The sequence below is a fragment of the Grampus griseus genome, assembly GCF_964374135.1.
Source record: "Grampus griseus genome assembly, chromosome: 18".
NCBI classification, from domain to species: Eukaryota; Metazoa; Chordata; class Mammalia; order Artiodactyla; family Delphinidae; genus Grampus; species Grampus griseus.
Window position 1 is genome coordinate 47,473,570 of NC_139012.1, and position 23,641 is coordinate 47,497,210.

Sequence of the window (23,641 nt, forward strand, 5' to 3'; positions counted from 1 at the left end):
GCTCTGCGGCATGTGGGATCTTCCCAGACCGGGGCACGAACCCCCCTGCATCAGCAGGCAGACTCTCAACCACTGTGCCACCAGGGAGCCCATGGGTTATTTGTTTTTTTGATATTGAGCTGCATGTGTTGCTTGTATGTTTTGGAGATTAATGCTTTGTCAGTTGCTTCATTTGCAAATATTTTCTCCCATTCTGAGGGTTGTCTTTTCATCTTGTTTATGGTTTCCTTTGCTGTGCAAAACCTTTTAAGTTTCATTAGGTCCCATTTGTTTCTTTTTGTTTTTATTTCCATTTTTCTAGGAGGTGGCTGAAAAAGGATCTTGCTGTGATTTATGTCATAGAGTGTTCTGCCTGTGTTTTCCTCTAAGAGTTTGATGGTATCTGGCCTTACATGTAGATCTTTAATCCATTTTGAGATTATTTTTGTGTATGGTGTTAGGGAGTGTTCTAATTTCATTCTTTTACATGTAGCTGTCCAGTTTTCCCAGCACCACTTATTGAAGAGGCAGTCTTTTCTTCACTGTATATTCTTGCCTCCTTTATCAAAGATAAGGTGACCATCTGTGTGTGCGGTTATCTCTAGGCTTTCTATCCTGTTCCATTGATCTATATTTCTGTTTTTGTGCCGGTACCATACTCTCTAGGTTTCTGTTGCTTTGTAGTATAGTCTGAAGTCAGGGAGCCTGATTCCTCCAGCTCCGTTTTTCTTTCTCAAGATTGCTTTGGCTATTCCAGGTCTTTTGTGTTTCCATACAAATTGTGAAATTTTTTGTTTTAGTTCTGTGAAAAATGCCAGTGGTGGTTTGATACGGATTGCACTGAATCTGTAGATTGCTTTGGGTAGTAGACTCATTTTCACAATTTTGATTCTTCCAATCCAAGAACATGGTATATCTCTCCATCTATTTGTATCATCTTTAATTGCTTTCATCAGTGTCTTATAATTTTTTGCATACAGGTCTTTTGTCTCCTTAGGTAGGTTCATTCCTAGGTATTTTATTCTTTTTGTTGCAGTGGTGATGGGAGTGTTTTCTTAATTTCACTTTCAGATTTTTCATCATTAGTGTATAGGAATGCAAGAGATTTCTGTGCATTAATTTTGTGTCCTGCTACTTTACCAAATTCATTGATTAGCTCTAGTAGTTTTGTGGTGGCATCTTTAGGATTCTCTATGTATAGTGTCATGTCACCTGCAAACAGTGACAGCTTTACTTCTTCTTTTGTGTTTTGGATTCCTTTTATTTCTTTTTCTTCTCTGATTGCTGTGGCTAAAATTTCCAAAACTATGTTGAATAATAGTGGTGAGAGTGGGCACCCTTGTCTTGTTCCTGATCTTTGTGGAAATGGTTTCAGTTATTCACCATTGAGAATGATGTTGGCTGTGGGTTTGTCATATATGGCCTTTATTATGTTGAGGAAATTTCCCTGTATGCCTACTTTCTGGAGGGTTTTTTTTTTTTATCATAAGTAGGTGTTGAATTTTGTCGAAAGCTTTTTCTGCATCTATTGATATGATCATATGGTTTTTCTTCTTCAGTTTGTTAATATGGTGTATCACATTGATTGTTTTGTGTATATTGAAGAATCCTTGCATTCCTAGGGTAAACCCCACTTGATCATAGTATATGATCCTTTTAATACGCTGTTGGGTTCTCTTTGCTAGTTTTTTGTTGAGGTTTTTGCATCTATGTTCATCAGTGATATTGGCCTGTAGTTTTCTTTCTTTGTGACATCTTTGTCTGGTTTTGGTATCAGAGTGATGGTGGCCTCGTAGAATGAGTTTTGGAGTGTTCCTCCCTCTGCTATATTTTGGAAGAGTTTGAGAAGGATAGGTGTTAGCTCTTCTCTAAATGTTTGATAGAATTCCCCTGTGAAGCCATCTGGTCCTGGACTTTTGTGTGTTGGAAGATTTTCAATCACAGTTTCAATTTCAGTGCTTGTGATTGGTCTGTTCATACTTTGTATTTCTTCCTGGTTCAGTGTCAGAAGGTTATGCATTTCTAAGAATTTGTCAATTTCTTCCAGGTTGTCCATTTTATTGGCATAGAGTTGCTCGTAGTAATCTCTCATGATCATTTGTATTTCTGCAGTGTCAGTTGTTACTTCTCCTTTTTCATTTCTAATTCTATTGTTTTGAGTCTTCTCCCTGTTTTTCTTGGTAAGTCTGGCTAATGGTTTATCAATTGTTTATCTTCTCAAAGAACCAACTTTTTACTAAGGATTTTTTTTTTTTTTTTTTTTTTTGCGGTACGTGGGCCTCTCATTGTTGTGGCCTCTCCCATTGCGGAGCACAGGCTCTGGACGCCCAGGCTCAGCGGCCATGGCTCATGGGCCCAGCCGCTCCGCGGCATGTGGGATCTTCCTGGACCAGGGCATGAACCCGTGTCCCCTGCATCGGCAGGTGGACTCTCAAGCACTGCGCCACCAGGGAAGCCCAGAACCAGCTTTTAGTTTTATTGATCTTTGCTATCGTTTCCTTCATTTCTTTTTCATTTATTTCTGATCTGATCTTTATGATTTCTTTCCTTCTGCTAACTTTGGGGGGGGTTTTGGTCTTCTTTCTCTAATTGCTTTATGTTTAAGGTTAGATTGTTTAATTGAGATGTTTCTTATTTCTTAAGGTAGGATTGTATAGCTATAAAGTTCCCGCTTAGAACTGCTTTTGCTGCATCCCATAGCTTTTGGGCCACTGTGTTTTCATTGTCATTTGTTTCTAGGTATTTTTTGATGTCCTGTTTGATTTCTAGAGTGATCTCTTGGTTATTAAGTAGTGTGTTGTTTAGCCTCCATGTGTTTGTATTTCTTACAGATTTTTTTTTCTGTAATTGATATATAGTCTCATAGTGTGGTTGGAAAAGATACTTGATACAATTTCAATTTTCTTAAATTTACCAAGGCTTGATTTGTGACCCAAGATAGGATCTATCCTGGAGAATGTTCCATGAGCACTTCACAAGAATGTGTATTCTTTTGTTTTTCGATGGAATATCCTATAAATATCAATTAAGTCTGTCTTGTTTAATGTATCATTTAAAGCTTGTATTTCCTCATATATTTTCATTTTGGATGATCTGTCCATTGGTGAAAGTGGGGTGGTAAAGTCCCCTACTACGATTGTGTTACTGTGGTTTTCCCCTCTTATGGCCGTTAGTATTTGCCTTATGTATTGAGGTGCTCCCATGTTGGGTGCATAAATATTTACAATTGTTATATCTTCTTCTTGGATTGATCCCTTGATCATTATGTAGTGTCCTTCTTTGTCTCTTGTAATAGTCTTTGTTTTAAAGTCTATTTTGTCTGATATGAGAATTGCTACTCCAGCTTTCTTTTGATTTCCATTTGCATGGGATATCTTTTTCCATCCCCTCACTTTCAGTCTGTATGTGTCCCAGGTCTGAAGTGGGTCTCTTGTAGACAGCATATATATGGGTCTTGTTTTTGTATCCATTCAGCCAATCTGTGTCTTTTGGTTGGAGTATTTAATCCATTTACATATAAGGTAATTATCGATATGTATGTTCCTATTACCATGTTCTTAATTGTTTTGTGTTTATTATTGTAGGTCTTTTCCTTCTCTTGTGTTTCTTGCCTAGAGAAGTTCCTATAGCATTTGTTGCAAAGCTGGTTCGGTGATGCTGAATTCTCTTAGCTTTTGCTTGTCTGTAAAAGTTTTAATTTCTCCATCAAATCTGAACGAGATCCTTGCTGGGTAGAGTAGTCTTGGTTGTAGGTTTTTCTCCTTCATCACTTAAATATGTCCTGCCACTCCCTTCTGGCTTGCAGAATTTCTGCTGAAAGATCAGCTGTTAACCTTATGCGGATTCCCTTACGTGTTGTTTTTCCATTGCTGCTTTTAATATTTTTTCTTTTTAGTTAATTTTTTTTTTTTTTTTTTTTTTTTTTTTTGCGGTACACAGGGCTCTCACTGTTGTGGCCTCTCCCGTTGCGGAGCACAGGCTCCGGACGCGCAGGCCCAGCGGCCACAGCTCACAGGCCCAGCCGCTCCGCAGCATGTGGGACCCTCCCGAACCGGGGCACGAACCCGTGTCCCCTGCATCGGCAGGCGGACTCCCAACCACTGCGCCACCAGGGAAGCCCTCTTTTTGGTTAATTTTTGATAGTTTGATTAATATGTGTCTTGGCATGTTTCTCCTTGGATTTATCTTGTATGGGACTCTCTGTGCTTCCTGGACTTGATTAACTATTTCCTTTCCCATACTAGGGAAGTTTTCAACTATAATCTCTTCAAATATTTTCTCAGTCCCTTTCGTTTTCTCTTCTTCTTCTGGAACCCCTATAATTCGAATGTTGGTGTGTTTAATGTTGTCCCAGAGGTCTCTGAGACTGTCCTCAATTCTTTTCATTCCTTTTTCTTTATTGTGCTCTGCAGTAGTTATTTCCACTGTTTTATTTTCTAGGTCACTTATCCATTTTTCTGCCTCAGTTATTCTGCTATTGATCCCTTCTAGAGAATTTTAAATTTCATTTATTGTGTTGTTCATCATTGTTTGTTTGCTCTTTAGTTCTTCTAGGTCCTTGTTAAACGATTTTTGTATTTTCTCTATTCTATTTCCAAGATTTTGGATCATCTTTATTATCAGTATTCTGAATTCTTTTTCAGGTAGACTGCCTATTTCCTCTTCATTTGTTAGGTCTGGTGGGTTTTTACCTTGCTCCTTCATCTGCTGTGTGTTTTTCTGTCTTCTTATTTTGCTTATCTTACTGTGTTTGGGGTCTCCTTTTTGTAGGCTGCAGGTTCGTAGTTCCCGTTGTTTTTGGTGTCTGTCCCCAGTGGCTAAGGTTGGTTCAGTGTGTTGTGTAGGCTTCCTTGTGGAGGGGAATGGTGCCTGTGTTCTGGTGGATGAGGCTGGATCTTGTCTTTCTGGTGGCAGGTCCACATCTGGTGGTATGTTTGGGGTGTCTGTGGCCTTATTATGATTTTAGGCAGCCTCTCTGCTAATGGATGGTGTTGTGTTCCTGTCTTGCTAGTTGTTTGGCATAGGGTGTCCAGCAGTGTAGCTTGCTGGTCGTTGAGTGAAGCTGGGTCTTGGCCTTGAGATGGAGATGTCAGAGAGATTTTTGCTGTTTGATATTATGTGCATCTGGGAGGTCTGTTGTGGAGCAGTGTCCTGAACTTGGCTTTCACACCTAGTGGCCCCACTGTGATGCCTGGCTGGAGCACCAAGAGCCTTTCCATCCACATGGCTCAGAATAAAAGGGAGAAAAAATAAGAAAGAAAGAAGAAGATTAAAATAAAATAAAGTTATTTAAACAAAAAATAATTAAGAAGATAAATTTTTAATTAAAAAATATAAGAACAACGAAAAAACGGACAGACAGCACCCTAGGTCAAATGGTAAAAGCAAAGCTATACAGACAAAATCACACACAGAAGCATACACATACACACTCACAAAAATAGAAAAAGGGAAAAATATATATATACATCGTTGCTCCCAAAGTCCACCTCCTCAATTTCGGATGGTTCCTTGTCCATTCAGGTTTTACACAGATGCGGGGTAAATCAAGTTGATTGTGGAGATTTAATCCACTGCTTCTGAGGCTGCTGGGAGAAATTTCCCTTTTTGTTCGCACAGCTCCCGGAGTTCAGGTTTGGGTTTGGCCCCGCCTCTGTGTGTAGATCTCCTGCAGGCGTCTGTTCTTTGCTCAGACAGGATGGGGTTAAAGGAGCAGCTGATTCGGGGGTTCTGTCTCACTCAGGCCTAGGGGAGGGAGGGGTACGGTTGCAGGGCGAGCCTGCGGTGGCAGAGCCATCGTGACATTGCACTAGCCTGAGGTGTGCCATGTGTTCTCCCGGGGAAGTTGTCCTTGGATCTCGGGACCCTGGCAGAGGCGGGCTGCACAGGCTCCCGGGAGGGGCTGTGTGGATAGTGACCTGTGCTTGCACACAGGCTTCTTGGTGGCAGCAGCAGCAGCCGCCTTAGCGTCTCATGCCCGTTCCTGGGGTCCGCGCTGCTAGCCGCGGCTCGCACCCGTCTCCTGAGCTCCTTTAAGTGGCGCTCTTAATCCCCTCTCCTTGCATACCAGGAAACAAAGAGGCAAGAAAAAGTCTCTTGCCCCTTCGGCAGCTCCAGACTTTCCCGGACTCCCTCCTGGCTACCTAGGGCGCACTAGTCCCCTTCAGGCTTTCACACAGCCAACCCCAGTTCTCTCCCAGCGATCGGACCGAAGCCCAAGCCTCAGCTCCCAGCCCCCACCCGCCCCGGTGGGTGAGCAGACAAGCCTCTCGGGCTGGTGAGTGCTGGTCGGCACCTATCCTCTGTGTGGGAATCTCTCCGCTTTGCCCTCCGCACCCCTGTTGCTGTGCTCTCCTCCGCGGCTCCGAAGCTTTCCCCCTCTGCCACCCGCAGTCTCCGCCCGTGAAGGGGCTTCCTAGCGTGTGGAAACCTTTCCTCCTTCATAGCTCCCTCCCACTGGTGCAGGTCCCGTCCCTATTCTTTTTGTCTCTGTTCTTTTTTTCTTTTGCCCTGCCCAGGTACGTGGGGGAGTTTCTTGCCTTTTGGGAGGTCTGAGGTCTTCTGCCAGCGTTCAATAGGTGTTTTGTAGCAGTTGTTCCACATGTAGATGTATTTCTGAGGTATTTGTGGGGAGGAAGGTGATCTCCACGTCTTACTTTCTGCCATCTTGAAGCTCCTCCCCTGCCTTTTGTTTTTAAATTAAAAATAATTACTGCTCTGTTAGCATTTAAAACATTGTAACAGTAAAAACTGTTTTTTCACTCTTACAGTGTTATACAATAGCTAAACATCCAGATAGAGTTTTAAATTTTTTAAAACTGTCATTACTGATTATCAGTATGAGATAATACTCAGTAGAGTGCTCATTTACCTTCCCCTGAAGATAAGTGATATTAATTTACAAAACCCAGTACACCCCAGACACAGCTGAAGCCATATTAATTGTGTTGTGTACCACCTCCAAACAGCATTATAATAGGATTCCCCGAGTCTTCTGTGTATTTAACCAGTTCTTCAACAAAGGCAGATTGTGTACTTCACCTGCTTGGGTTGTGTTTCTAGCTGAACTTTAAGAGAATTTCAGGTGAAATTAGGAGCAGCAGTCCAAGTGCACATTGTAAAACACATACACGTGCAGTGAAATTGCCAAATTAAATAACAATCGACTTACAGTTAGTATGATGGGGATTTCTATCGTGTTTTTATGTACAAAAGTGTTTTAAAAGTTTGCTTTTATGTTCTCTTGTGTCGTGTTTAAGCAAATTGTATGTGTAATTCCATGAAAGATAAATTAGGAGTGGTTTTTTTCCCCCCCATTTATGTGTGGAGTCATAGTATCATCCCTTAAAATAAATGAAACTTCTTTAGAACATTTACACTGATTTGATAGTAATGTTCACTCTGTACCTAGCTTGTAATAGTGCCCAGATTATTTGGAAACTACTTGTAGTGCTCAATAGAGCATCACATACCTGGGAATGCTTTTACTTTAAGCCCGAGGTATTCAACAAATTCAGTTTACTGTTCTAATATAGACGGATTGTATTTATTTTTCTCCCACGGCTCCTTCCTTATTTTGTCTTTCATTCCTTTCTAATCAGGGAAAATAAATAAAAGCATTGAAATTATGAAACACTGATTTTTTTCATCTTTATAGAGTTAGAAGTTAGAAAAGGAATATGCTAATTTTTCCTATCTTGCCTTTATCTAGCTAGGCTAGTGGTCCAGTGCACATTTGTTTTAACACTTGGATAGAAGGCAACCCTCCTGCAGAGTTTAGGTGCTAAGCATGTGGGGGAGGTGTGCTGATTTTGTATTATTGTACAAATTCTGGTATTGTTTATTGATACAAATGCAGTCCTACATCTAAAAACATAAGGGGTTGATTTTTTTTTTCTTTATGCTATTTTTTATGCTAAATACTATGGCATTTTTATGTTTAAAAGTGTTTTGGAGCTTGTTCTTTGTTATTTAAACATATAGTTTCCTCATTGAAGGATTAAACAAATACATTCAACCTGATGCTTCATTTCAAGCTCTTAGCACAGTGTGTCGATATAGAAGGGGCTCAATAAATATTAGTCATTGTTATTTTTATGACTTTCAGAGATTTTTATTTAAAAAAATTGTGACTTGGTGAAAACTAAAATTTTGAATTCTTCTACACTGTTGGAAGTTAAGTATTCACAAATTAGCTTGTGAATTGCTTAAACTTACTATTCCCATTCATTGACATGTTTACATTTATAATATTGATGTTGCATTAATGATGTTTTGCTTAATTTCACTTCATTATAAGTTTAGCATATTAATTAACTTTTTTTGTGTGTGTGTGTGAAGAGGAGTTAGCGTAGTTTCTACACTCAAGAATTGATGTTACATGTATAGAAATGATGGCAATGAAGTAGTGATTCAGAAGACAGACAGAGGAACCAGCCCCATTTCTTAAAACAGCTGTTGGGTGTCCCTAGTTTTTTAAAACAAGTATCAAGGATTGGAGTACTGATGTACATAGAGACATAACTTCTGGACATATATTCATGTGGATATAATTTTATGTTTCCGGGTTATTTCAAAGCAGGGAAAGTTTATGTTGGTGAGTTAGAGGGCCCTCTTCTTTGCTACTGTGATACACTGTATACACTTCTTGCTACATTGTCTACATAGCTTTATAATTACCTGTCTATGTGCTTGTCTCCTCCACTGGACTGTTACTTGTTATTTACGTTCTAAATAGCTCATTTATCTTTGTATCGCCAACTTCTAATAGAGCAACCTCTCCATTGCTCTTCATTTCTTTTTGTAAATATGGGATTCCATTTCCATCAATTCTGTCTGAAAAGCTTCTTTTGACACTTTTTGTAGAGGAGATCTGCTGCCGACAGATTCTCTAGCTTTTGTCTGTGTGGAAATGCCTTTCTTTTGCTTCTATTTATGAAAAGTATTTTTACTAAACATAGAATTCTAGGATAAGGGTATTTTTCTTTCAGTACCTCAAAGATGCCATTCCATTGTCTTTTGCTGGCATTGTTTCTGGTGAGAAATTTTCATTTGTATCATTTTTGTTTTATATATAATGTCTTCTTTTCTCTGGCTGTACTTTTGTGGTTTGCCATTTATTTTTAATTTTCAGCAGTTTGACTATGAGGCTCCTAGCTGTTTTTGTTTGTTTGGTTTTTGTTTGTTATTTTAGTATTCTTTCTGGGATTTGCTGAGCTTCTTGGATCTGTGAATTGATATATGTATATGTCTGTCTGTCTATCTATCTATCCTCTCTCTTCTGCTTCTGGACCCCAGTTACACTTGTGTTACAACATTTAATATTGTATCACGGATTGTAGTTACTCTATTCTTTTTTTTCCCTTTTCCCATTTTTTTTTTCCTTTTTGTTTCAGTTTAGATTCTTTCTATTGATATGTGTTTAGGTTCACCAATTCTTTCCTCAGCAATGTTCAGGCCATCTAATGAACTCTTCATTTCTGATACATTTTTCATTCTAATAGTTAAAAAAAAATAGTATCCATGGTTTGCTGCTGAAATTCTCCATCCTTCATGCATGATGGCCACTCTTCATTATATCCTTTAGCATATTTTTATAAATCTTATTTTAAGTAGTCTGTTTAGTAATTCTACCCTCTGGGCCATCTCTAGGTGATTTCTTTTGACTATGGGCGCATTTCTCGCTCCTTTGTGTGTCTAGCAATATTTGATTGTATGGTGGACATTTTATTTAATTACAGTAGAAATTAAATAATATTTGCTTCCAAGAAAGGGCATGCCCTTCTTTCAGGCTGTTGGAATGGGGTCTGAGTCACTGTGATCTCTAGTTGAGCTGCATTTGGTTTCCTGCTGCTTCGGTTTTTTATTCAGCTCATCTGTGGCCTCAGATGTTTTGAGGGCTTAGGATCTGAGTGCTAATGAGATTCTGGAAATCTGCTTTTTGACATTACAACTGAACTTTAGCTTTGAAAACCGTGGAATATTTCTTTCTGCTTTAAAGTCCTGATGCCCATCTTTAGGGTTACTGTAGCATTCTCTTTTTTGTTTTCAGTTCCATTGCTGTCTCTCTGTTTCTTCAGAGAGACCTGTTATCCTGCTCCCAGCCTTCGTGTGCTCTCTGTCAGCTGTGCTCAGCTGTTGTGTGCTCTCAGAAGGCCTAGATTTCTCTCAGGTCTTCTGTCTGGTCCAGAGCCTTCGGAGAGCAGCTCCTTTGCATTGGGAGAGACCTTTCATGCTTCAGGGAGCAAGCATCCCGCTCAGCTTTCCTGCTCTGCCCCCAGCCATTGGCCTCCTACCCCGTGTAGCTGGTGAAGACTTGAGGGAAAGAGTTGGTAGGAGGGTGCAGACTTGCTCCATGGTTGGGGCTTCATGACCGAGGCCCTTGGAATTCTAATCTCTCATGCCAGTACCCATGCAGCTGTCAAAGTTCATAAAAAAGACTTGGCTGGTTTTTCTTTACCTTTATTTTTCTTCAGCTGTTCGTCAGGGATAAAAGCAGTTTGTCACGTCCCAGTATTTAGTTCTCACAGGTTTTCTTGTTTCCTCAGCTTCCTGATGGGTTGAAAACAGTAGCAAGTACAATTTTGTAGGGTATCTGGCTTCTTTTGTTGTTAGGATGAGAGCAGTGGTGTTTTGTGACTACTTTGTAATCCTGCCAGAAGCTGTCATATTGTTAGTACTTTAATGTTTAGTTCATGTTAGATGGACCATGTGTGAGTGTATAGTACATGGTGTTTTTCCTAGGGATTATCTCCAAAGTGAACTTCAAGACCTATTTTGAAAGATAAACATTATTATCTTTGCATATCATTATTTGAAAAAAGTCCTATTTCTTTAGTGAAGTGAATAATCAATACTGTGACTTACTGTCCTTTTAAACAGAATTTTAAGTGTTATATTTCTTTAATGGGCTGTAGTAGCCCTATCCAGTAGAACCTTCTGTCACGATAGAAAAGTACTTTGTGTGCTTTGGCCAATACGGGAACCACTAGTCTCTTGTGGTTCTTGAGCACTTGGTATGTGACTAGGGCAACTAAGGAGCTGAATTAAAAAATTTAATTTACATTTAAATAACCACACATAGCTAGTAGCTACTACAATGAATAGTACAGGACTATGTACTACACATATATATGGTGAAAATAGTAGCTTAATGTGTGTACAGTTATGCTGAACAATTCCAGAATCATTGTGCTTTTTAAGTACACACTTCTTTACCTTTTTTGCTGGTTACCACTTGAAACACTGTATGTGTCTGGATTCTCTGTTAGGAATAGAACTTGTGAAATTCAAGCAATTTTCAATGAATGAACAATTAACTTTGTAAACTAGTCTATGCATTTTCAAATATCCGTGGACTATTTGATGATATAATTGTAGAAGAAATCTCATTGCAGCAAAAATCCAGTTTTATTTCCCGAGGCTTTAGCTACTCTATAGTTGTTCATGAAGTTCAAATACAGACCAACCTGAATAAAGAGAAATGTGATGTCTATCAGGCCAACAAGTTATGGAGGTGTAAGTAAAAGTCAATTTTTAAAATGCCTAAATCATGCCCTGCTCCCCCACCTCCCCACCCCATAGTCTGTACTATGAAAAGGACACTGGATGAGGGGCTGGGGGGCAGGACACTGAGTACTAGTTAGAATGCCAACCACTAAATTAGCTAAGTTACCTTTGTAAAAATGCTTAATTTGTTAATCTGTAAAGCAAACGTCACTCATTAGACTCTTAATTCTATAATCTTAAGATTAGAAGGAATCTTTTGAGGTTGTATATCTCTTCTGCCTTTAGACAGGATGGTTATGAAGACTCTTATTTTTATATTTATTATTTCTTTTAATTTTAAAGATTAAGTGCTGAATTAATTGAAAGCCTCCTGATGAAATCACAGTGATAATGTAATTGACCCTGTTTGTTTTTTCATTTTGGGAATTAGGTAAATAATGTTGGAGAAGAGAATACTTACGTGTGTGCTATTTATTTTATCTTTCTTCATAGCTGGACAGATTTGCCAGCATAAGAATTCCAGGGAGCAAGAAAGAAAGGACTCCACTTTCCAACCTGAAGACTGCATTTTCAAGCAATGATTGCTCTTCAGAGATGAATGAAAACATTCCAAAGCCACTGTCAGAGAAGGAAATCTTAGAGCTATTTGAAAAGATGATGGTAAGAATTTTGATTCCTTATATAACGTTTGATGTAAAAAAAAACCTTTGCTTCGGCTCATGTTAATGGAACCACACATGTCTGAAACTCAGGTTCCATAGGTGATTTCTGATGTCACTAAGATAGTACTTAAGGCATAGAGAGTTTTAGGATTACAAAATTAAGAATCCGAAGAAAAATGTCATACCAGTTGTTTTACACAGAAATACATAAAAACGTAAACCTCTAAAGTATCAAATGATATACTTTTTGCCTTAAATGGATTATCTAAGTGGTCTGTCTGGGTCGGTTGCATTTAAGAATGACGGTCACAGCTCTCTGCTGTGTGCATTGTTAAGTGTGCTGATTTTTGGACCTTGTTTGAGTCCTTTCTCAGTTCTCACGATAACCAGGTTTGCATAGTACTGCAACAGTTAAATCTGCACTTGAACTCACTGAATTTGGGGTGTGCCTTTGTAATTCTTTTATCACCACAAGTTGATATAATTTCAGTCTAGAACAAAAGAACGTAACCATTTTTGCTAGCCTTTGCATCTGTCAATGAGACTTGTATAAGGTAGATTTTTTCAAGACTACCTTTGAGGACTCACGATAATAAAGTGCCCCCTCATTCACGTATCATATGTGGAAGCACTACCTAAATTATCTGTGAGATTCTGGAATGGTACTTTTTTGGTTCACTTGTGACTACCTTGTTAAGAAAAATTTTTCTTTTGGTTCATAGTTGCTGGTGTCATCTGAGTAAGTAAAGCAAGTAGGCCAGTGATGTTAGACATTTATGCAGGCTTACCGCAGCTAGTAGTTGTTAAAGTACAACTACCTAGGAAGTACAGAACATAGTTGATGGTATTCTGTTCTGAACATGATGACTTTAGAAGTATGTTTCTCTTAGTCTTTCTTACCCTTCTCCTAGCTAAGAGTATCAATTTTAATTGTATGAACAGGGCAGATGGATTTTGGCATTTTTGAAGTGTTTACACATTTTAATAACTGGGTCAGATCACTTGCTAAAATCTTTTTTTAAAAAATTTTACATTAATTAATTAATTTTATTTATTTATTTTTGGCTGTGTTGGGTCTTTGTTGCTGCCCACGGGCTTTCTCTAGTTGCGGTGAGCGGGGGCCACTCTTCGTTGCAGTGTGCGGGCTTCTCATTGCAGTGACTTCTCTTGTTGTGGAGCACGGGCTCTAGGCACGCGGGCTTCAGTAGTTGTGGCTTGCGGGCTCTAGAGCGCAGGCTCAGTAGTTGTGGTGCATGGGCTTAGTTGCTCCGTGGCATGTGGGATCTTCCTGGACCAGGGCTTAAACCTGTGTTCCCTGCATTGTCAGGTGGATTCCTAACCACTGCACTACCAGGGAAGCCCCACTTGTTAAAGCTTAAACAAGTCTCCTTGTTGGCAGAAGACCTTTTGCAGTCAAACTCACTTTACTCAGCAGAAGTAAAATGAATGATTGCTTTCTCAGGGCTGCCCAATTTGCTAATGAGTGAGTTTGTCACAACTAAAGACTTTAAAAAAAATAAAGGTTTTTTTTTTTTTTTTTTTCTCCCTTTCTGATACCTTGACCATATCACAGTGGTCAATGCAGGGAAAACCTGCTGGAGATTCTAAAGCTGAGAAGGGTCTTTCTCCTTAAATGTGGACTAGTGATATTTCTCAGGCTTGTCAGGTGGGATACCACATCTTTGACAAATTTAAAGCTGTTTTTATATCTGGGGAGGATGCTAGATTTAGGTTGGGTTTTATTTTTGGCTTGCACCTATCTGTACCATTTTTATTAATAAAAATTCTTTTGAGGAAGCAACATTGAATAATCTGCCATTTTCATTTTTTGGCATTTGCCAAAATGAGGTTTCATTTAGAAGTTGTATCTAGATTCTTTGTTTTGGCATTGTACAGTTTAAAAAAATCTTGTTTAACGTTATCAAAGGTACTTAGATGATTTTTTACATGAAGTAAAATCTTTGTTTTGAAGAACACCTCTTTTCCCTCCTCAAGACGGTCCTTTGAAAGACAGTGTGTTGACTTGATTACTTAATGAATGCGAAGTACAGTGTAATCCTTCAACATTTGTACTCATTTCACTTTTATTTAGGAAATTAATTTAGTTGGTCGCTGGGTAACATTTTCAGTGCACTTTTTAAAAGTAGTGATGAATTTTTAGTTATGCTACTTCTTAAGGGCTTTTTTTCCTGTTTGTCATCCAGTGAAAGCAGAGTTTTTATCTGAAAGCTCATCTTGGTTTCTCTTTAGATCTTAGATATGTGAAATAGTTGTGTGAGCATTGCTGTGTATACAGCTTTGATTTATGGACGTCAAATTTCAGTGGTTGCTCTTGAACTCACAGTAGATCTGTGTAGCTGGCTTTTTGACCGAGGTGAACATGGTAGGTACAGATTGAAAGTGACTTGTTTGTTCCAGCCATTGCCCCTTTAAACCAGCTCTTTCAGCTTGTTCTTTCCTGCCCCTGGATAAAATTCACCGTAGGTCCCAGAGTTTTCTGTTTGCTTTCAGATAATGAAAACCCTAGTTTAATTTAAATAAGTTAACTTTTATCCAGAGAAAGCCTCTCACTTTCCCTCTTTCAAGGCTGCTCCACTTAAAGCCTCCAGTGCAGGCTGTGGTCATGGTCGTGGCCGTGCTTGGGGCTGTGGTCAGGCCCGTGCTTGGGGCTGTGGTAGTGGCTGTGCTTGTGGCCGTGGTTGTGGCCGTGCTTGGGGCCATGCTTGGGGCCATGCTTGGGGCCGTGCTTGGGGCTCTGGTGGGCTCTGCTCTGTTTCCCCACACTGCAGTTCCCTTCTTTCCTGCTCTCCAGACTGAACCTATCTCCTCCAGGATGACATTGGAGATGAGGGGAGGAGGAATAAAAATAATTTGCTGGCTGAGGGTATTTATAATCTAGCGCTGGTGCCGTGGGATGTTGTGTTAGTTTTATTGCTGGCCGTGACAAATTGCCACAGATTTGGTGGCTAAAACCACACCATTGTATTGTCTCATAGTTCTGTAGGCTGAAGTCCAGGTCGACTTAGCTGGTTTCTGTAGGCTGACAAGGCTGAAGTCGGTGTCAGAGGCTCTTATCAGAGGCTTTGGGGAGAATCCTCTTCTGATTTCATTTTGTTGGCAGAGTCCAGTTCCCTGATGTTGTAGGACTGAGGTCCCAGTTTTCTCCCTGATTGTCCTCTGGGGGCTGCCTTAGCTTTGAGAGGCCTCTTTCCTATCCTTCACATGGGCCCTTACATCTCAGATACATCACATCCATCTCACACTTAGAATTTCTCTGAATTCCCCTTCTGCGGCATCTCTTGCCTCCATCTGGAGAAAGTCCTCTGCTTTTTAGGGTTTATGTATTAGCTTGGGCTCACCCAGAAAATCCAAAATAATTTCCCTGTTTTAAAGTTTGTAACCTTAATTACATCTGCAGAGTCCCTTTTGCCATGTCATTTGACGTATTTACAGAAGCCAGGGCTTAGGGCATGGATATCTTTGGGGGACCATTTTGCCTGTCAGAGGTTAGGGGATTACAAATGTGGATTCCTTTCTCCTATGGTATTTTCATGGCTCCCCTGCTCCCAGTCTGACCTATAATTCCCTTGTCACTGGTGATGTCTCCTTTGGCCTTCTGCCCCAGGCTTCCATGAAACCATTCCTCTGGTGGGGTTACCTTTGGGATGCAGTATCTCTTAGATGGCCCGGGCCTGCTTCTCCCTGGGATCCATATCCTGTCCATGGGAAGCTCATGTGTCCTTTACCACAGCTCCTGTCCTTTATCTTGTTCCATTCAGAGCCTGTCCTCCACAAAGAATAGTTTACTCTGGCTCTTTCTACCAATAGCTTTTCATTTTTGCTGTTGTTTTGCTGTAGATGTTTACCCCTCTAACTGTAAGTGGCTTTCCAATAATCAGATCCTGTTTGCAACATGTAACACAGCACAGCTGACCTCTTGTTTGTGTTTCTCTTTTTCCTTTGGGTACCGTGACACTTTTTTCCATTTCCTGATTTTTCTCCTCTCTAGCCAATTCATACCAGTTTACTTTCCATGCCTCCTCTTCTTTTTATTTCCTCTGAGTGTTGCCTCTGTCCCTCTTGTCTTTTCTTTATCAATTGTTCCCTACACACTCCTTCTAGGGGATTGGAGCCCTTTCATACTGTAGAATATTCCCTATATTCTGACCCTTTGCTGTGTCTTCTACAAAGAGCAGCTATAATCAAGCTCTCTAAGAGATGTTAAACCTCAACAAACCAGAAACTGAACTTATTTTCTTATTTTTTCCAGTTTCATTGAGATAAAATTGGCATTTAACATTGTGTAAACTTAAAGTATACAATGTGATGATTTGATAGAGGTATATTTTTTAAGATGATTGCCACAGTAAGGTCAGTTAACACGTCCATCACCTCACATAATTATCATTTTTTTCCCTGTGGTGAGAACTTTAAGGTTTACTCTCTTAGCAAATTTCAACTATATAATATTTTTTTAAACTAGAGTCACCATTCTGTACATTACATCCTGACAATTTATTCATTTTATAACTGTAAATTTGTATCCTTTGAAGTGGAATTGTTGGATCATATGATAGTTCTATTTTTAATTTTTTGAGGAACCTCTGTACTATTTTCCATAGTGGTTATAACAATTTACACTCCACCAGCAATGCATAAGGGTTATTTTTTTCACATCCTCCCCAGCACTTGATATATATATTTTTGAAAACAGCCATTCTGACTATGTGAGGTGATATAACCATTGTGGTTCTGATTTTCATTTCCCTGATGATTAATGACGTTGAGTCCCTTTTCATGTACCTATTGGCCATGTGTTTAACCTTTTTGGAAAAATGTTTATTTAGTTCTTCCCATTTTTAATCAGATTTTGTTTCTTTGCTTTTGAGTTATATGTGTTCCTTATGTATTTTGGATATTAACTTCTTACCAGATATGTGGTTTGCAAATATTTTCTCCCATTTCATAAGTTGCCTTTTAATTTTGTTGATTTTTTTTTTTTTTTTGCTGTGCAGAAGCTGTTTGATTTGATGAAATCCTTCACGTTTATTTTTGTTTTTGTTGCTTGTGCTTTTGGTGTCATGTTCAAAAAACTCATTGCCAAAACCAACATGAAGGAGCTTTTCCTCTATGTTTTCTTCTAGGAGTTTTAGAGTTTCAGGTCTTAAATTTAAGTCTTTAATCCATTTTGAGTTAATTTTTGTTAGTGGTATAAGGTGGAGTCCAGTTTCTTTCTTTTCTTTCTTTCTTTCTTTTTTTTTTTGCATGTGATTATCCAGTTTTTCCTCCTTTATTGAGGAGACTATCTCTCCCCATTGAGTATTGTTGGCTCCCATTTCAAATATTAGTTGACCATATATGCATGGGTTTATTTCTGAACTCTTGATTCTGTTCTGTTGTTCTTTGTGTTTGTTTTCATACCAGTACCATAATGTTTTGATTACTGTAGCTTTGTAATATAGTTTGAAATTGAGAAGTGTGATGTCTCCAGCTTTGTTCTTTTTCAAGATTGCTTTGGTTATTCATGGTTTTTGGTGGTTCCATACAAATTGTAGGACTGTTTCTATAAAAATGCCATTGGAATCTTGATAGGGATTGCATTGAATATATAGATGGCTTTGAGTAGGATGAACATTTTAACAATACTAATTCTTCCAACCCAAGAACACAGAACATTTTTCCTTTTATTTGTGTCTTCTGCAGCTTTTTTCATCAGTGACTTACAGTGTTCAGTGTACAGATCTTTCACCCCTCAGAGCTGCTTGTGTATAAATCCCTTGTGTAATTTATCCTTTATTTATTATTTTGATATGTCTCTCTGCTAGATTAAATCCATGCAGCATCATCCAACTGGTTTATCATTGCAAATAACTGCCTGTTGAATTAGGTGCATCTTTCTAACTTTTAAGATTTCTAAGACTTTACATTTCTTTTCACCTTCAATACTGTGTTTAGGTGGAAATTAGCTTTAATTGCCAGTTTGCTAAATAACACAAAAATGTTAAAATAATGAATAGGAAGAGAGATTTCATGCATTCATATCTTTTTTTTTTGTTTTCTCACTTTCACTATCTGTTGAGAGAACGAAAGCTGCAAGAAAGGTCATCTATCAAGATGTGATCATCAACAGGCATTAAATGAATGCCAATGATGACAGAATTACTCTAACAAAAATTATTTAAATTCTGGACTTCCTGTCATCATTTGTAAGCATGGAAGAAATGGTCTAATAAAGTTGCACGAATACTTAAGTATGAATAGTAATGATCTAATCTTTTCTTGGGAAGATGTTTACTGTAGGAGGGAGCACATTTATAAAATGCCATCAGCATTATCTCTTAAGCATGTGTTTGAAGTGTTTATTGGCATTAAGAGCTTAGATGACCTACTATTTAATACATATTTTAGCTTTTAGTGTGGGGAAACATAGTATAGATAATCCTAAAGGCATTCAAAAGTTAATTTTGAAACAATTTTCAGTATGTACTTTCAAGTTGAATCTATTTTTGTTCAGTGGTATTTTTAAATAGGGTATGTGAGGTATACAAAAAAGGATAGAACATATATAATTAATTGAAATACTTTGTGTACTCCTTTCAATCACATTCTTCTTTAATTCCTGAAGGTGAACAATACCCTGAATCTGTTGGTTTTATTCCTATATGTTAAAAAAAAAAATTTTCTGTGTCTTAATGATAAATGTACAGGAAAAGACTTTTTTTCTGAACTACTTGCTGGTAAGTTGCTGACTCAATGCCTCATAATCCCTTAATATTTTAGTATTAGTCTACAAAAAAGGACATCCTCCTACTTAACCACAATATAACCACCACCATCAGGAGGCTAACACTGATCAATTTCTGTCAACTAATCCTCACGCTCTTAAGTTTTACCAGTAGTACCAGCAGTGCTCTTTATAGCAAAAGAATCCTGTTCAGAACTGTGTGTTGTATTCAGTTGTCATGTTTTAAAATCTCCTCAGTCTAGAAGAGGTCCTTAATCTTGTATCTTATGAATTTGACACTTGAAGATTCCAAGTGATTGGAATTAATTTGTAGAATGTCACTGAGTTTGCAGTGGTATAATAAGGCTTTTTAAGTTTTGAAAGTCTGTTGGATATAAACAGGTTACCTAATACTTTAAACATTTTTTTTCTTTGATCATAAGTGAGGTTGAACATTTCTTGACACACTTATTGGCCCTTTGGTTTACTCTTCTGTGAATTTCTTGTTCATATCTTTTGCCAGTTTTTTCCGTTGAGGTTTTTTTCTTTTTCCTATTGATTTGTAGAATTCATCACATATCCTTAATGCTCGTGTCAGTTTATGTGAGTTGTAAGTATCTTGTCCCAGTCTGAGTCTTGTCTTTTTACTTCCTTTTGGGGGTGGTAGGATGGATGAAAGTATAGAAATGTAAAAATCAATGTGGCCAGATTTATAAATCCTTTTATGGTTTCTGCTTTTTGTATTGTTAACCAAAATTTCAGAAACAGAGACCTGATTGAATAAACAGGTGTTTATTTAGGGTTTGTTAGGATTGCAGCCCAGGAGATAAAGATTCAAGGACCATTTGAATTGTGTTCCTTTGGACCACAAAATTGGGGAGGGTTATAAAGGCAAAAAACCTGCAAGGTTATTTACATAAGTTGTCTGTCAAGAATTAGGACTGGAGTTAGAAAGAAGTAAGGGTGCTTGTTAATCAGGGATTGGCTGGGGTCTGAACTGATTACATAACTGTGAAGGGGGACAGACTTTGAAACTGTTACGGAGTCCAAGCTGCTAACTTGCTCCTTGCATGACAGGCCAATAAATGGAGAGACTGAGGTGCTGGGGCAAAGAATAGTGACTTTATTCAGAAAGCCAGCAGACCTAGAAGATGGTGTACTAGGGTCCCAAAGAACCATCTTACCCGAGTTAGAATTCAGGCTTCTATACTAAAAAAGGTGGAGGTGTGGCTGGTTTTGCAAACTTCTTGGTGCAGGAATCCCTTGTTCTTGCAGCTGTCCACTTAGGTCTGATCACAATGTTCCTGTAAATCTTCAACAAGACAAATGTTATTTCTGTTCCGGAACTTTTTATCTCTGTAGGAATGAAAGTTTTATACCTTAAAGGTCAAGCCTGGGAGGCAGACCCTTAAGAATGGGCTATCATGTATATTTCAGGCTATAGGCAACTTCTTTTACAAAGGTGCACAGTCAGCATGACTAAGCAAGGCAACAGAGCACAGAGGTTAGAGCTAAAGGAATAGATACAATATGGAGTCAGGTTTGTTCTTCTCTGTTAGAAAACTACAAGGGTGCAGCTAGCAGATACTAGGAGATATTGTTTTGAAATGGCTGGTCCTGTTCTTGAATTTGATACAGTTCAGAGAAAATTCAAGTTCTTAGAGATGCAGGAATGTGTCTGAAACCACATCAACAATGGTCTGGCTCCATTTTGGATGCCTGAGCCATAGTTGCTCCATTTTGATTTTTGAACGGTCTTAAATATGTCATAAGTATATTATTTAAGAAATCCTTCTCTATCCTGACATTATAGATCTGTTCTTCTACATTCCTAAAATTGTTAGAATTATGATATCTTTATGTCTGACGTGAGAGATTGGATCCAATACTTTTCCTACATGGATAACTAGTTTTTCTAGCAGAATTTATTGAATAGCCATTCTTGTCCATCATTTGTAATAACACCACTGTTATACATCAAGGTATTGCTCATATGTAGGTTTGTTTCTGAGGTTTGATTTTGTCCATTGGTCTGTTTGTCTAGCTCTGCATTTATATCCACTGTCTTAATTAATATAACTGTATAATAAGCCTTCATATCTAGGACCCCCTTCCCTTCTTCAAAACTGTCCTGGCTCTTCTTGGCCCCTTTGTGATTTTATATTAATTTTACAATCAATTAGTTAAGTTTTATTATAAACCCTGTTGGGATCTTGACTGGAATAGCAATAAATTTATTGATTTAGACAGGATAAATGCCTTTGTGATATTAAATTTTTCTGTGAACGTTGGATATCTTATATCTATTTATTTATTTCGATTTTCTCTGTTCCTGAACTGTAAAGTTTATAATTTTCTCCCTAGAGGTCGTGTACATCTTTTATGAGCTTTATTCCTTGGTTTATTTCTAAAATATAACTAGTATTTAAAAAAAATTAACATTTTTACTAAGATTATTAATTTGTGTGTTGCTTTTGGTATTCAGTAATCTTATTGAATTCTCAGTTTTTATTCTTTGTAGAGTTCCTCATAGTTTTCTATGTATGTAATCAGAATATCTGTGACTAATTTTTGTATCTTTTCCTATTCTTATTCCTTTCTTTTTCCTTTCTACTCCTTCTGGAGTAGAAAACCCCAGAAAAGAGTTATTATTTTTTTTTTTCCTGTTCCTGAAGTATTTGGTAAAGGCCTTTTTTTCATTTTACATTTCAGTTATTTGTATTAAGTTGGCTAGCCCTTCACTAGACTCACCTTCCAATGAGGTTGACGTGTAGTTCTGCTAATTTTTATCCTTTAAACTGAGTATATCCTCCATTACTGATTAAATGAGTGACTATGTATGATACATTTCTGTTTTCTTTTATTTATTATGTCATTAGATCAGTTTTCTAATCTTTTCATAAGAACTTTATTTTATTGGACTATGAACATTTAACTTTATTCATCTTTGTTCCCTTCATGTCTTCACAGTGCATACTTCATGTATTGTTGAATGAGTTAGTCTGTTTCTTCTGCTTTGGTGAATACCATGTCTAAGCAAGAAAAGATATAAATTAGTACACATAGAGTTAAATACTGAGATGTCTTTGTGTTCTTTGCTTTGTAGTCAACTCAGATATCTTTGAAACTAAGGTCCAGAGGAAGAAAGAAGAGCTCAAGTGAACTGATAAAATTGAATTTGATTCTTTTTGGTACAGTTGGTGGGAGGAGGGTTCTTACTGCTATCTTTATTCCACATTGCCACTCTTTGGGTACACGCTAAAGATAATTTTTCTTTTTTCTTTTTAAATCTTTTTTTCCGCTTTCATTGTTGGTGTTAAAGATTTATGCATAGCTATTTCTTCAGTCAGACAAATGAACACCTATTGTGTTGGATGTGTAAGTGATGTCTTAAGGGTCACCAGGAGTCTGAATGAAACACCAAGGAAAACTCGTTTGTGTTAGGTCTTTAAGGGCTAATTGACTGCTATAGATTCCTACTAGCAGTTCGCTCATTTCAAGTATTAGAATTTTTTACAAATCTACTTTTCCGTATCATGGGTGTTTTTTATTTCTTATAAACTATAAAAGTATATTTTGGGTTGACCAGATAAAACGAGAGAGGTTCTATGGTAATGCTTTGTTCTGATCTATTAGTTGTCACCCATCTCCCTCTCCTTCAGGTAGAAATTGAAAAATTCAGGGAAAGGTTGTTTAAAAGCAATCCAAATAATAATCCAAATGGAGGAGGAGGAAGAGAGGATAGAAGTGTAAGGCTATTGTCAACTTGATTCATGGGTTGTGTTTGTCAGGGGGATAATGTCAGTGCCTCGTTGTTTCTTCTAGATCCAGATAAATGAGAAAATAAATGATTTAGGAACCTTAGATTTTGCCTGGTGGGAGTTCGTGGAACCAGTCAAATGATTAGAAAGGAGAGTTTTAAAAGGATAAAGGTTATGTTAATGTTTAAGCTTGCTCTTTCACTAATTAGGAAGTGTGCAGGTACAACCTTTACAAACGATGAAGGCTTTTTTTAATTCTTATTTTCTTCTCTAGAAAAGTCAGCCTTTGTGCTTTGTGAAATAACCATTTTATCCTTTATGTAATTTATGAAGGAATGGCCATTTGTTTAGAAAAGTTGAAAAGCAAATAAGTGAATGAAGCCCTTTTTATAAGCAGCAGTGTTCTTTTCTGCTGGATTACGTAACAGTTGCCTGTGATTGTAGGTGCTTATGCATAAACTTGAACAGTTTCAGCCAGATTATAATTCCAAAGTAGAGTTGTGCAGCATGCTGCATATTCATCTCATTTCTTGTCTATTCTGCTAAAATTTATAACATGTGAGAAAAAAAGTGATATTTAAGTTTCTTCTCTGTTTGTTTATTCCCTGATACTGGCATTAGGTTAAATTGTAATTTGGTTTCAAATTGAAATAGTTTGCACTCTTTCTATAAGCTCCAGTTAGAATATTCGGTCGAATAACAACGTTTATGAGTTTGTTGTCAATCTCTGGGTAAATGCTATTTTATGGCTACTGTCCTGTTAATGAGCTAGCTATCTGATTTCCTGTTAATTTTAATTGGGATTGAGTAAGGACATTGTGGATAGAACAGTGAATCCAACGCCACTATTGGTGAAACCAAAAAAATCTGACCTCTTTATAATCAAAGTTATGTAAAGGAAATGAAACGATTATATAAAGGTTAATATAAGAACATAGTAAAAATGATGGACAAAGAAAGATAAGCTGTTTTATAGCTTTAGCATATTTATGGGCATCTTCAATATA

General features: G+C 37.8%; 1 protein-coding gene across 4 annotated transcripts in view; it reads left to right on the forward strand.

The window, feature by feature from the left end:
* The window catches only part of DIAPH3 (diaphanous related formin 3), a gene marked incomplete at both ends in the record, with an annotated part of 549,577 nt that overhangs the window by 43,720 nt on the left and 482,216 nt on the right, over nt 1-23,641 (forward strand). For 3 of the 4 annotated variants that reach the window (XM_082675745.1, XM_082675746.1, XM_082675747.1), the window contains one exon: nt 11,980-12,147. The exons of the other annotated variant lie outside the window; for it this stretch is intronic. In XM_082675745.1, the coding sequence (XP_082531871.1) occupies nt 11,980-12,147 (168 nt within the window). The remainder of the gene's footprint in view (nt 1-11,979; nt 12,148-23,641) is intronic. 4 annotated transcript variants of the gene reach the window in all.